Below are 14,314 nucleotides of genomic sequence, written 5' to 3'. Positions count from 1 at the left end.
GCATCTACATTGCAATTAGCCACCTTTCTTTTCTTCTTTCCATTCCTCTCCTTTTCTTCTCTTCTTTCCTTTCCTTCTTTTCCTTTCATTCCTTCCTGAGACCAATTTTCTATTCACTATGAATTGCTTTCTCTCCCGATCACCAGAAATAAAATTTTAATTGTTGAACAAACTCATTTGGGGAGGATTACTACTTAGTATGTGTGATTTCCCTTTTTTTCTAAGAGAATGGTATTCTAGACAAACTCCATTCATAGACATGATCAGACAATGTTTTTTGCTCCATTCCAAGGGTAATTATTACGATCCATGTGAGTTGCAGGGTGACAATATTTGTGAAAGTATGTTAAAGTGTACAAAGATAATTGCCTTCCCTTTTTTCTTTCCCCCTTTCTTCCCTCCCTCTCTGGAAATAAATATAATATGTGTGGAAGCTAGTTGATTAATTAAATTGAACTATCAATCTCTGGTGGCTAGCAATGGGTTACAACACACCAGAATGGGGACTGAACCAAAAGCACTAAGAAAACGATATTCTGATCCCTTAGGAGATAATTAAATCTCAGAGGGTGAGATATATCTGGTTTTCCTCTTTGAGAGTGATTCCAGAGCACTCAGGAGGCAAAGCTAAATAAATGTGCCTATTACCTTCAAGGGTTTTCAAGTCTTATATTTATTTCCATCTATATTGAATACCATGGGACTAAATCCTGGTTGTTATGCCCTGTTGCTAAATAGCTGTGGGCTTTTTATTAATCCTCAGCAGCAGTTTAATTTAGAGGAATCCAAAGAACTCCCTTAAATATAAATAGCTCCCGGAGAATTTCCCTATCAGTCATTGTCCAATGGAGTTCAACTCCTACTTACATTTTTGTTTTTTTCCTGACTGGGTTCCCCGGGGGCCAGTTCCCCAATCAGCAGCGGCTTTAGGTACTTCTGAACCACAGCCTGATCCAGGTGCATGGCCAAGAAGACATCCTGGAATGGGAAGAACAGAGACACAGAGACAGAAAGATAAATTTTCTGTTTATCTATTCCATTTGTATTATCATCCTTTTAGGTTTTCCTCATCCTGGATCTAAACTCAGTCCAATCACAGTCCATTAGGGATTCCTTTGGAGTCCCTGTCCAAATTCTCAAAAAAATTCCTCTTTAGAAGATCTTGAATATTATGCTCCTAAAACATAAAAATATGGCTGAAACCAGTCACTTGATTTAATAAAGTCAGAATGAAAAGTCATCTTTGCAAACTGTAGATGAGGCCACTTAAAAACTTGGGTACATGAAAATCTGGTCAAGTAGAGAGAACATCCTCATATCACAAAATGATTTTTCAAAGAAAATTCTTATGGAACAATTTTCACCATATAGAAATCTTTAGGCAAAAGGATTCTTTGATTTAGGACTTTACCAGTTTCTTTTAAAAACCAACATTCTCCAAAGTATTTTAAATAAACAATGTGGGATGATGGATACAGGATCAGATTTAGAATCAAGAAATCCTCAGCTTGAATTGGGCCTTAGACATTTTCTAATTGCTTGACCCTGAGCTATCTGGACCTTAATTTCCTTTTCTGTAAAATGGGAATAATATTACCACTAAATAAGTTAAAAATAATGGATTAAAATAGCACCCCTTTAATGGAACTGTTAGGAGAATCCAACAAAATGTCTTAAAGTGCTGAAGACTTTTCAACTATATGAATAATTATTATTCTAGTGAATTTGATGTTTATTTAATTTTAAATACTCTACTGTGTAAAGAGGGTTACACCTATGTAAGCAACAAATTAGAAGTGTGGGAGGTTGTCTTCCTTCGCTGATTCTGAAGAAGGTTTAATATTTATGTAGCATTAATTATGTTCCAGGTACTGTGCTAAACATTTGATAATTATTATCTCTTTGATCCTTATAATAACTCTGGGAGGGAGATATTTTTATTATTCTTATCTTACAGATAAGAAACTGAAACAGAGCTTGGATGATTTCCCCCAGTCACACAACTAATAAGTGTCTGAGGCCAGATATGAAATTATGTCTTCAAGACTCCGAGTCTGTAGCTGTATAATTGATTATATGGGTCTTCCTGGGCCAGCAACAAGGCTGATTGTGTGTATTTAGTCATGAGTCCAGGATATTGTCTTTACCCTGTGCAGAGCTTATGGGTAGACATGAAAAAAAGGAACTCTGAGTTCATCTGATGTTTCCTCTTCATCGCATAAAATTAAGACCCTTGGAGGCTAGAACCAGTCTAAGTTTACATAATGTATAAAATGCAGCTGTTGAATTTGAATCTACCTTTCCAACCACAACATCATTCTTTTCTTTTAGGGATTCACTGGAAAGGAGCAAGGTATAGGGACTAGAGTACTAAATTCAGCACCAGCAAGATGCTGAGCTCAAATCCCACACACTTCTGTTGTTTTCTAGCCGTGGAAGTATGCGCATGATTAATTTAATCTCCAGGAGTCCAAGTTTCCCAATATGTAAAATGGCAATGATAAAATGCTCATCTGCCTATCTCACAGGGTTATTATCCTGATCAATGCAATATTATGTATTAAAATATTTACAGACATTAAAGTGAAGAGCTATTAGGAATGGAAGATATACAAATTATTTTTCTATCAAATCTTGAAAATATTTAGAGTGAAAACTCAGATTTTATATGTTTAGTAGATTATAGGATTATATATTAGAGGTTGAGTCCAATCACCAAATTACAGTTTATAAAGCACAGTGCAAACTACAGATATGGACTCCTCCTATTAGCAAAATGAAAAATGGATTAGGAAACAAGACCTATGGCATCAACTAGCTTTGTGATCTTAGCCAAAATTCTTTATATGTCTGGGACTCAGATATTAGATTTTTGACATTCTGTATTTTATGTTCTGTATTTCTTCCCAGCTCTATCACTCTATGTTATGTAGTACATGCACGCACACACACACACACACACACATATTAGTTTTTGCATTCTCTGTTCTAAAGTGCCTAGGTTCTGTTCTAAATATCTTCCAGCTCTGATATTGTCTTCTTCGTTTTAAGGTCCCTTTCAACAAAAACAATAATATTTAAAATTTGTACAGTAGCTATTATGTGCCAGATACTGCTTTAACTTTTTTCCAATAAATATTGTCTCATTTGATCATCAAAAAAAACCTTGTAAGATATACAGTATTATTCTCCCCATTTTGCAGATGAAGAAACTAAATTAGGCAAAGGTTAAGTGATTTGATCAGAGTAAAACAATTAGTAAATGATTGAGAACAGACTTGAAATCAGATCTTGATTCCAAGCCTAGCCCTCAATCCACTTTTCTATCAATTTTATGCCTCAAACCCAGATGTAGAAACAGTGTAATACCAATTATGACACAAATGAAGTGAGCAAGGACAACAATCAGATGGAAAAAGTCTGAACTTCTGAATAAATTCACATTTCTGTTTCTGAGTATGGTAAGGTAAGAAAGATAGTTGAATCTAGACTAAGAAGATATGGCTTCAGGCCTTAGCTTCACAACTTTCTCTTAAAGTTTGAATTTCCTCATCTACAAAGTTAGAATGATCATACTTCAGAAGTATCATGTAAGGTCCATATGAATAAGAATGCACAGAGAGAATTTTATAAACATAAACACTTATTATTTTGAGTAGTTTTCCATAGTCACAGTGCAATGCACAAATAGAAACATTCATCTACTTTCATTGTTTTTTTTTTTTTTTTTTCAGAGCTCCAATGGGGATGATAGGCCAGTCCCATTATATTCAATATCTTTCCTTCCAACATCTTTCTATAGTAGAAAGATTTCTAGGCAAAATTGTACTTCTAGAATAACTTTCATTTCAATTGAATTCCAGGATAAGAAAATAATTTGCATAGTCTCATGCTAAGACACTTGATTTAACAGTATTCTACATTTTAATGTAGCATTTTAATTCTACATTTGGCTTTTTCTCTCAAGATGTCACCTAATATGAAGAAGGAAATAATTGTCCCTTCCCCCAAAAAGTCAGATCAGAGCCTGAATGTACAAAAAGTTAAGGTTGAAGAGTGTACATAGACATAAAAAAGCCTGAATGTACAAAAAGTTAAGGTTGAAGAGTGTACATAGACATAAAAAAAAGGCAGAAAAAGGAAAATATCTCATTGGAAAAATTACTGATCTGGAAAATAGATCCAGGAAAGATAACTTAAGATTTATTTGACTATTTGAAACCCATTATCAAAAAAGAGCCTGCACATCATGGTTCAAGAATTTGTCAAGAAAAACTACTCTGCTCTTAAAGCCAAAAGGTAAAATGGAAATTTAAAGAATCTATCAACCATTTAAAAGAGATACCAAAATGAAAACAACCAGGGAATGTTATAGTGAAATTCTAGAGCTTCCTGGTCAAGGAGAAAAAAGCAACTGCAAGCAATCAAAGAAAAAAAAAAAACAATTTATATAGCGTAGAATCACAGTCAGGATTAAATAGTATTCAGCAGTTTTTACATTAAGGGATTGAAGTCTCAGACTGTGATATTCAATAAAGCAAAGAAATTAGTTTTCCACGCAAGAATTACTCATCCAGTGAAACTGAGTATAAATCCTTCAAAGAACAAATTAGACATTTAATAAAGTAGAAAACTTTCAGGTATTCCTGATGAAAAGACTAGAGAAAACCTGATAAGACTAGAGAAAATCTGATTTCAAATTCAAGATTCAAGAGAAGCATAAAAAACAGGAAAAAAATAAAGGATTCAATACAATTAAACTATATTACTACATGGGAAGATGATAATTGTAATTTATGAACTTTATCACTATTAGGGTAGTTAAAAGGAATATAAATATTCAGAGGTTGGAAGTATAAGTTGATCATGATAAAACAGCATTTAAAAGTGTTAAGAGGTAAGAGATAATTTCACTGGGGAAATAGAAATTATCTAGTGTGAAGAGATATCAAAGACCTATTACAATGAAGGAAAAGTGGGGTAGGGTAGGGTGGTAGACAATGCTTGAACTTTAGTTTTATTGTAATTTCCTCAAAGAGAGAATAACATATAAACTCAATTGGATATAGAAATCTCTTTCATCCCATAAGGAAGTAGAGGGGAAGGAAGATAAGAAAAAAGGGGTTATTGATGGAACAGAGGGGGAAGTAGTAGTTAGAAGCAAAACACTTATGAGGACAGACAGGATGAAAGGAGAGAGACCAAAAGGATAAATAGAAGAAAATAGGATTGAATGAAATGTCATCAGCAATAATAGCTGTAAATGTGAATGGGATGAACTCACTAATAAAATAGAAGAGGGTAGCAGAATGGAATAAAAAATAGAATCTACAAGATCTACAAAAACACATTTTAAGCAGATTACAGGAAAAGGGGGTAGAACAGATTCTATTGTGATTCAGATGAAATTAAAAAAAAAGGTAACAATCATGATCTCAAAACATGTAAGAGCAAAAATAAATCTAATTAAAAGTGATAAGGAAGGAAACTAACCCTTGACAAGAAGTATTATAGGAGGCAAAGTCAAGGTAGAGGAAAGGCAAGAACTTGCTTGGGATCTACCCTAAACTCCTCCAAATACTTTTAAGTAATGACTATAAACAAATTCTTGAGTAGCAGAACTCACAAAAGATGGAATGAAACAATTTTCCAGACCAAGACAACTTAGAAGTTCACAGGAAAGCTCTGTTGTATAATGGTGAGAATGGAGTGCAGGTGTGCCAGCACAACCCAAGTCCAGAAGCTGGCCTCGGGGCAAGTGAATTAATGGCAGCAATGGTTGTTTCAGACAACTCAGAAGAACAGCAGAAAATGTTTCTCACACCTGGGTAAGAGTGGAGCATAGTCCATCTTAGGCCATACCAGCAAAACTCTGGTCCTAGCAAACTGGGAGTAGGCCTTGGGAGCGCCGAATCAACAGCAGAACTTTCAGCCCACAGGCAGGGTTGAATAACTGGTTAAAAAAGGAGATTATAGGAATCTCTTTGCTAGCACTAAGGCAAAACTCTTGTTTTGCCCATACTCAGATCTGGGCCGCAGTCCTAGGGTGAGGAAGAGCATTAGAATATCAAAACCAATGGTCACAATGCAATGGAGATCTTCCTCACAATCCAGGGTAGTAAAGAATACTTGTGGCTGCTCCCAGAGCATAGGCCAGGAGAGTAGTGAGCATCTCTTCTGAGATTGTACTACCTTAGAAGAATTGAAAACTTACAGGGTGACCGAAAGTAGCTGTACAAACCCCCTGAAGCTTGAGACACTGCAGTTTCCACCCCCAAAACAGAATCTTACTTTTACAAAGAATAAAAAGTCAAGTAATAGGAAGGAACATTAGTAAACAACAACAAAAAAATTCTGACCATAGAAAGTGACTATGGTGACAAGGAAGATCAAAACACACACTCAGGAAGATATCAAAATCAAAGTTCTTACACTCAAAGCCTCCAAGAAAAATATGAATTGGTCTCAGGCCATAGAAAAGCTTAAAAATGATTTTGTAATTAAAGTAAAAGAGGTAGAGAAATTTGGAAGACAAATAAAACTGATGCAAAAAAATCATGAAAAATGTATCAACAATTTCATAAAAGAGATATAAAAATATTGAAGAAAATAACAACTTTAAAAACCAGACCAGGCCAAATGGAAAAGGAGGCACAAAAAGCCAATGGAGAGAAAAGTGCCTTAAAAAGCAGAATTAATTAAATGGAAATAAAGAAACAAAAATACACTAAAGGAAAAAAAAACTCCTTAAAAAGTAGAATTGGACAAATGAAAATGGAAGCACAAAGCTCACTGAAGAGAATAATTGTCTTTAAATTAGATTTGAGCAAATGAAAACTAATGGTTGTAGGAGAAATCAAGAAACGATATATCAAGACCAAAAAATGAAAAAAAAAATAGAAGAAAATGTGAAATTTCATTGGAAAAACTAAGATATTAGGCTAAGTGCTTTGCAATTATAATCTCAATTGATCCCCACACCAACCCTGGGAAGTAGGTGCTATAATTATCCCAATTTTACAAATGAAGAAAATGAGGCAAATGGCACAGAGTATTGAACTTGACAAACTTTCTGAGTTGAAATCTTGCCTCAGACACATACTAGCTGTATGATTCTGGAAAATCACTTAACCCTATTTGCTTCAGTTCCTCATCTATAAAATGAACTGGATAAGGAAATGGCAAACTCCTTTAGTAACCTTGCCAAGAAAATTCCAAATGGGATCACAAAGAGTTGCATACAATTGAACATCAATAAACACAATCAGCAAATATCTCAAGTTAGATTTGAATTCAGATTTTCATGATTTTGGACCCAGAACCTTCTAATATCATTATGTATTATAGTTATCTAGGGATCCCATGATTATGCACACATACCAGTACATGCATAAACATATGGGGGGGTAGAAGGGAGAACTGGGAGACATGGGGTAGGGGCGGGAAGGAGGGAGAGAGAGGAGAGACAGAAGAGAGAGAGGAGAGAAAAGAGGGAGAAGAGAAAAGAGAAAAGAGAAAGAGAAAAGAGAAAGACAGAGAGAGGGACAGAGGAGGGACACAGAGAGAGGAAGAACAAAGGAGAGGGGAGACAGAGAGAGAGGAGAGAGACATACAAAGAGGAGGGAGACAAGAGACAGAGACAAAAGAGAGAGACAGAAAGATAGAGACAGAGAGCTTACCCCAATAGAGGGTAAACTCCTTGAGGCAGGGAATTTCACTTTTGTCTCTATCTTCCACATCTAGCCCTGTGCCTTATGCATAATATGTACTCCACATGACTGGGGACTGCACATTTGTTTTTTCTCAACTAATTTCCCAAGCCTTTGCACAATATTCTACATAAAGCAAGCCTTTGATAAGTATTTAGTTAGTTTGCAGTTTTGAAAATTTGAATGTAACAGTTTATAGCATCATTTCCCGACAATCCTCCTGCAAAAGAGGGAGTGGCAAATATACTTATCCCTGCTTTACCTATGATGAAATTAAAGCCTTTTCAGGTGAAATGATTTGCCCACAGTCACATAACTTGTAAGAGTCAGAACCACCCACACTTTGGATTCCAAGGACCTTGGTTTACATATTGTACTCTTACTATTACATTATGATTTCTAGAAATGGATTAAATAAATATAACATACTTATAGATCACATTTAGGGAGATCTTAAGGTTTTTCAAGGCCCTATGCTAAATTCTATCACTTTATCCTCATAATAACCCTTGTACTATTTTCTATATTTTATAATAGAAAAGAACAAAGATCAAAGAGAGTAAAGATTTTTTGGGGGTCACAGAGACAGTAATTGGGAAGATCAAAAGATAGATCTTCCCAATCCCAATGCCCTATTTTCTCCAAACTACATCCTTATGATTCTTTTCCCTGAAAGACATCACATGGTATAATATAAAGTTTGTATAGGGGCAGAGCTACAGTTAGCATTCATCTCCTGGATCAGTGTACTGCCCTTAGGACTTTTCATCAATCATATTTCTTTACTGGGAAGTTGGAATTCTTAGGGAGTCATCCAGATGGAAGGTGGAGTTGTATTTCTATGTAAAAGGGTGGGGCAGAACATCAATCAACAAGAGGACCGCCTTCCTGACAGATGTGGAGACCACTCACTGCCCTCCTTTCTGTTGTACAAAGGCCAGTCTCCTATTCTATGGTCTCCACTATCCCCTTCTAATCTTAGCTCTTCTATTGCTCCTCTGGAATCAGGCGATGTAATAAACAGAGCACAAGATCTATTGTTGTTATTCAGTTGTTTCAATCATATCTGGGTGATTTCAGTTGGGATCTTCTTGGTGAAGATACTGGAGTGATTTGTCATTTTCTTCTCCTGATTATTTTATAGGCGAATGAGGCAAACAGGGTATATGACTTGGCCCAGAATCATAGTTAATAAATGTCTGAAGCTGGCTTTGAATTCAAGTTTTTCTTACTTCAGGCCTGGCGATGTATCCAACATACTACCTAGTCCCCTCTCTGACACTCAGCATCTTCTTCTTAATGCTAGTACCTTCCACCTTAGAGTATCTCCAACTTACTTTATGTGTATCTTATTTGTATGTAGCTCTTTGTGTATTATTTATGGCAGAGACTTTTTTTTGGAGGGTTCCTTTTTATGTATTCCCCAATATTTAGCTCAGTGCTTGGCACACAGCAGGTGCTTAATAAGTGGTTATTATCTTAACTTGTTCTGACTTGACTACTTCCACAGACCCCTGCTACACCTTCTTTGGGTGTTTACCTTAAGATCCTAGGTAGTCGATTTTGACTTAAAAGGGACTTTACCAAATCTTCTAGTCAAAGACTCCTCATTTTATAGCCAAAGTGACTGATGTTAAGATAGATCATCAATTTTTGCCATTGAGGGTGGTGGAGGTAATAATAAATAGCTGTAGTAGCAAGTGATTAGCCCAAAGACAGCCAGTCAATAATGACATCAAGCATGGAGAGAGCATTTTGAGATTTACATAGTACTTTGACACAGAAGATTTTACAGAACATATTCCAATTTCTAGATCGTATTCAAATCCAGTTCTTCTTGATTCTTAGTCCTTCATACTAATCACTGTGACACTATGTAAAGGCAGATGGGTGGCGTGTCCCCTAGATCAAGCATCTTAAGAAACACGAGGGAGAGATCTCACTGTCAGCTGAGAGAATGGGAATGTTAATGTCTTTTCATCCTCCTAGAGGCAAATATTTAAGAGACATTTCTAGGAATGAATGTCATAAGTACTGTAATTAAAGGAGAGGCAGAGGGGAAAGGTCACTCTTTGGGTGGTATATTTAAGAAAGTTGTTTTAGGAAAGGAGAAAAGTGACCCCATTGATGATGCATTGCTTCTAAGATCTCACCTGTCAAATTCAGGAAACTTAGCAAAATAATGCAAAATAGATACAAATAAAACAATGCAAAAATTGATGCAAATAAAATAATGTAAAACAAATTGCAAAAAATACACTATGCCAAGGAGGAAACCTGCTATTACCATGGCTAATAAAAGCCAAAGAAAATATACCCTCCTGAGGCTGGGGCAGGTGAATGAAATTAATGGTTGGTGGAAGAAAGGAATCCTCTTCAGAATGGCAGGCCGTGGTTTCTTGATCCAACTTTGGCTCTAACCACTCCTGGACCACAGAATGCTAAAGTTGGAAAGGATTAGGGACTCAGGGACCAAACAGACCCTTGAGAATATCTAGTCTACCCCCTTGGGCACCTAGATGATGCAATGGATAGAGCGGGTCTGAAATCGGGAAGATTCATCTTCCTGAGCTTAGTAACATTTTCTATCTGTATGATCCTGGGCAAATCACTTCACCCTGTGCCTCAGTCTCCTTATCTGCAAAATGAACTGAAAAAGGAAATGACAAGCTACTCCAGTATCTTTGTGAAGAAAATTCCCAATGGATTCATGAAGAATTGGACATGACAACATGACTAAAGTTTAACCCATCGTCAGAGAAGCAAACCAAAGTTTAGGAGGGAGATGGATTTGTTTATGGTCACTTGGCTAGCAGCAAGTAACAGAGCTGGGATTTGAACAATTCCTTTGATTTAATTCAAGTGATTCTTTTTTATTATATCATATTACAAGGGATCTTGGCATACAACTTTCTCATTTTAAAGAGGAGGAATCAGATAAAGAAATTGATTTTTTTAGTTCATATAGGAGGATTCATGACTACTCAAGTCACTTCATTTTTGTGGGTCTCAGTTGTCTTAATTGAGAAAGAAAAAGTCTGACCTAGAGAGAATCATCATTTTTAGGCCTTGAAGGGCCAAACACAATTTGTCCCATCCCCTCATTGTAAATGGACCAAAAATGAAGCCTTAGAGAGGGGAATGGATCATCTAACGTCATGCTCTTCTTAAGTAACCAAGCCTGAATCAGGGAGCTCAGTCTGCTGCCTTTAAATCTAATGCTCTGCTGTAATTCCATAAGGATCTCTGAAATTCTTCCAGATTCAGTGTTCTCTGATTCTAGCCACATGGAGTTTGAAAAAATCCTCCATTATGGCCAGATTTTCTTTTAAATTATTAGAGTTGAAATGAGGAAGAAAGGTTCTTCTTAGTCATATATGCAAGGGGGTGCTGGAGCCAGCTCTAACCCACTTGAACCAGATTGTTAAATTTTTATTGTGAACATTCAAATTACAAATCCAAACCCAATTTATTGTTTTGTTTATTGTCTAGCCTTCAGAAAGTGAAAGAGAAAATGTTAATAATGCTGATTAAATTTAAAAGCATATCCTATATAAGATACACTTTTAAGTTTATATGTATGTGTGTATTTTCTGCCCCTGCCCAGCCAGTTGTTAAACATTTACCCAAAATATCATTCTATTATATAAGATCTATTCAAATCCCTTAAATGCCCTGGCATCTGCTACACTTGCTTTTCTGTGCTCTCTCTTGGGATTTAAAGCAATTCAGCTCTCTACCATGGTCAGCCACCACATAATAAAAAGCAATAATAATAACTAAACAATACAGAAACATGATATAGAGCCATTTATGTGTTTGCAAAGTGTTTTGCCTAGATTTCTGTTATTCAGATAAATGAATGGAATAGTCAGTTTATAGCCTGAAAGTTCAAGTTCAAGTTCAAATTCTGACTCAAGAAATTCTGACTCTGGGCAAGTCAATTAACCTCTCCTTAGCTTCAGTCTCCTCATTTATTAAATGGAGATAATTTGTAAAATCATAAGTGAGATAATTTAAGGAAAATGTTTTTGAGTACTGGAGGGAGGGAATAAGCTTTTATATAGTAGCTACTACGTACCAGCCACTCACTAGGTGCATTGTAAATATTATCTCATTTGATCCTTTCAACAACCCTAGGAGGCAAGGGCTATTATTCCCCCCATTTTACATTTGGGAAAATGAGAGCAAACAGGGTTAAGGGATTTGTCCAAAGTCACACAACTAGTAGGCGACTAAGGCCAAAGATGAATTTTGATTTCCTGATTCCAAGTCTAGAACTCTATCTACTGGGCACCCAGCTGCCTTCAGATTGCCTTTGCAATTTTTAGAGCACTCTTTCAATGTTCACCATTACTATTTTCTCATTTGATCCTTACAATAGCTTTATGAGCTCAGTGTCATTATATTCCATTTTATAGACAGGGAAACAAAAACTCCAAGAAATCAAATGGATTGTGGTTCCGGAGTAAGTTTGTGAGAAGGTCTTGGAACAGAGGTAGTACAACAAAAAGGCCCTGACTCTGTAGACAAAGGACTTGAAGCCCAACTCTGATGGATATCATTTGGACCTGTTTTTTTTTTTTTTTTTTTTCCTGTGTAAAATGACCAACATGGTCTGGCTGATCCCACAGTTCCTTTCAGCTTGAATTATAGGATTAAGCCAACTACTGCATATCACCCTTAGGCCTAGGGACTTAATACATTCTCATTTCTGGCTGGGCCAAATCCTACAAGATCAGTTTTGGAACGGGTGAAACGCTTCAAGTTTGAACATGCCTTGGCAGTGCCTTTGGGCCAAGGGCTGAGCCATTTCTGCCTTTCCTCTCCCCTCCCCTCCCCCAACATCGTTCTCCTGCTCACATGAGCAACATACACACACTCACAATACACACAAACTCACATACACACTTTCTATACATATACTCAGACACATACACACTCACATATACACCCCTTGATATGCACTCACTCACACATTCACATACACACTCATACATCCCACTGACACACACACTCACATATACATTCATGCATACTCCCTGACACACACAATTCACACTTACAAAGTTACACTCACTTGCACACACATGCACACACTCATACACACTCCTGACATATTCACACTTACATACATACTTGTATACTTACACATAAATTCACACACACTCATACATGCTGACACTCACACGTAACACTCATATATACATTCATGCATATTCTGACATATACACACATTCACACACAGAGACACACTTACAAAGTTACACACACACTTGCACACTCATACACACTCACACACTCTGACACACAACTTCACACACACTTATAAAGTTACATAATACACACTTGCACATACATGTACACACAGGTACACTGTTACACATACCTGACATACACACACACACACAGATACAAAGTTGCCTGCATACACACACACACACACACACACACACACACACACAATGCTGCTGTGGGATTTTGGGAAGCTCCAGCTCCATCTCGCTTACCGTAGCATCTTCCCCAGCATAGTGATTGAGGACCCGGCTACCTCCTGGATGCTTGTCTGCCCACTTGGTGACATTGTAGACCTTTCTGTGGATCACCAGCCACTGGTCTGTGTGCAGGTTGTGCTTCTTGATTTCCTCCCAGCTGTACAGGGGCAGTCGGCTGCTGTCTCCCAGAGGCTTGCCTCTGGCCTCTCGCTCGTCGTGAAGCTGACCATTGGATGCCGCTTTCCCGTTGATCTCCCCTTTCCCATTCACCTCCCAACGTTTCTTAATCTCCTGCCCCCCATTCACCTTTATTTTTTCTTCACAGTCCCCTATTCTCAGCCCCATGCTGCCTTTCGAGGTTCACTTTTGAGCCTTTTGCAATCCTGCTCTCATTTAACAAGCTAGAGAGCTTGCCCTTCCCCTCTGTTTTTTTTTTTAAAAGTCCTTTTTCTGTTCTGGGCCAAGTCCCGTTTACCCTTCCCGTATCTGTGCTCCCTGAGCCCCCAGCATCGCCTCCTGCCCCGAAGGAAAGTCCGCTCTTCTGTCCTCAAAGGATGGCTTTCATCCCATAGGAAGACGCGCCTCTTTTCTCTGGGGCCGAGCGTTTCCCTCTCAGCATCCTCTTCGCTGATCATCTTTAACTGTTTCTGCCTGAGATCCAAACCTTAGTAACCAATCCCGATCCTCGTCTGACAGGCTGGAGGGCGGGGAGGAGGAGCTGAACTCTGTCCAGGGTAGGGCAGTAGGTTCTGCTGAAACCGCCCAGCTCTCTGGTCCTGCCTCCCGATGGGCGGCTTCCTTTGCTTTCGAAGGGCTGGGGTAAGGAGCGACCCAAGATCTGATTCATCTGCTTGCATCCAGACTTTCCACTTCTGGAGAATGATGAGATATCAAAGAACTTGGGAAGTGTCCCACTTTTCTAGCTCCTCCTCCTTGGGAATCCATCTTCTCTTAATTAAAAAAATTAATCCAGTTCATTTAATTTCATTAAAAATGAAAATTCTTTGTTTTTAGGGTTACCTTCGTTTCCTCCCCCTTCTACTTAGGGGGCAGGTCAAGAAATCCTAAACAGCTGTGTGAAATTACTTCCCCTCATCTGATAAATGGATT

At 37.5% G+C, this 14,314-nt stretch overlaps 1 protein-coding gene across 1 annotated transcript in view; it reads right to left on the bottom strand.

Annotated features, from left to right (window-relative positions):
* The window catches only part of LOC127540150 (fatty acid desaturase 2-like protein FADS2B), a 47,696-nt gene extending 33,840 nt beyond the window's left edge, over positions 1–13,856 (bottom strand). Inside the window, exons 1-2 of the mRNA XM_051964729.1 lie at positions 13,220–13,856; positions 868–978 (exon numbers count right to left, since the gene is read on the bottom strand). Of these exons, the coding sequence (XP_051820689.1) occupies positions 868–978; positions 13,220–13,549 (441 nt within the window). The 5' untranslated portion in view covers positions 13,550–13,856. The remainder of the gene's footprint in view (positions 1–867; positions 979–13,219) is intronic.
* Between the last annotated feature and the right edge of the window lie 458 nt (positions 13,857–14,314).

This window comes from Antechinus flavipes, chromosome 6 (genome assembly GCF_016432865.1).
Source record: "Antechinus flavipes isolate AdamAnt ecotype Samford, QLD, Australia chromosome 6, AdamAnt_v2, whole genome shotgun sequence".
Classification (NCBI taxonomy): domain Eukaryota; kingdom Metazoa; phylum Chordata; class Mammalia; order Dasyuromorphia; family Dasyuridae; genus Antechinus; species Antechinus flavipes.
The sequence above is the reverse complement of the archived record's forward strand: the minus strand, read 5'-3'. Positions and strand labels throughout refer to the sequence as shown.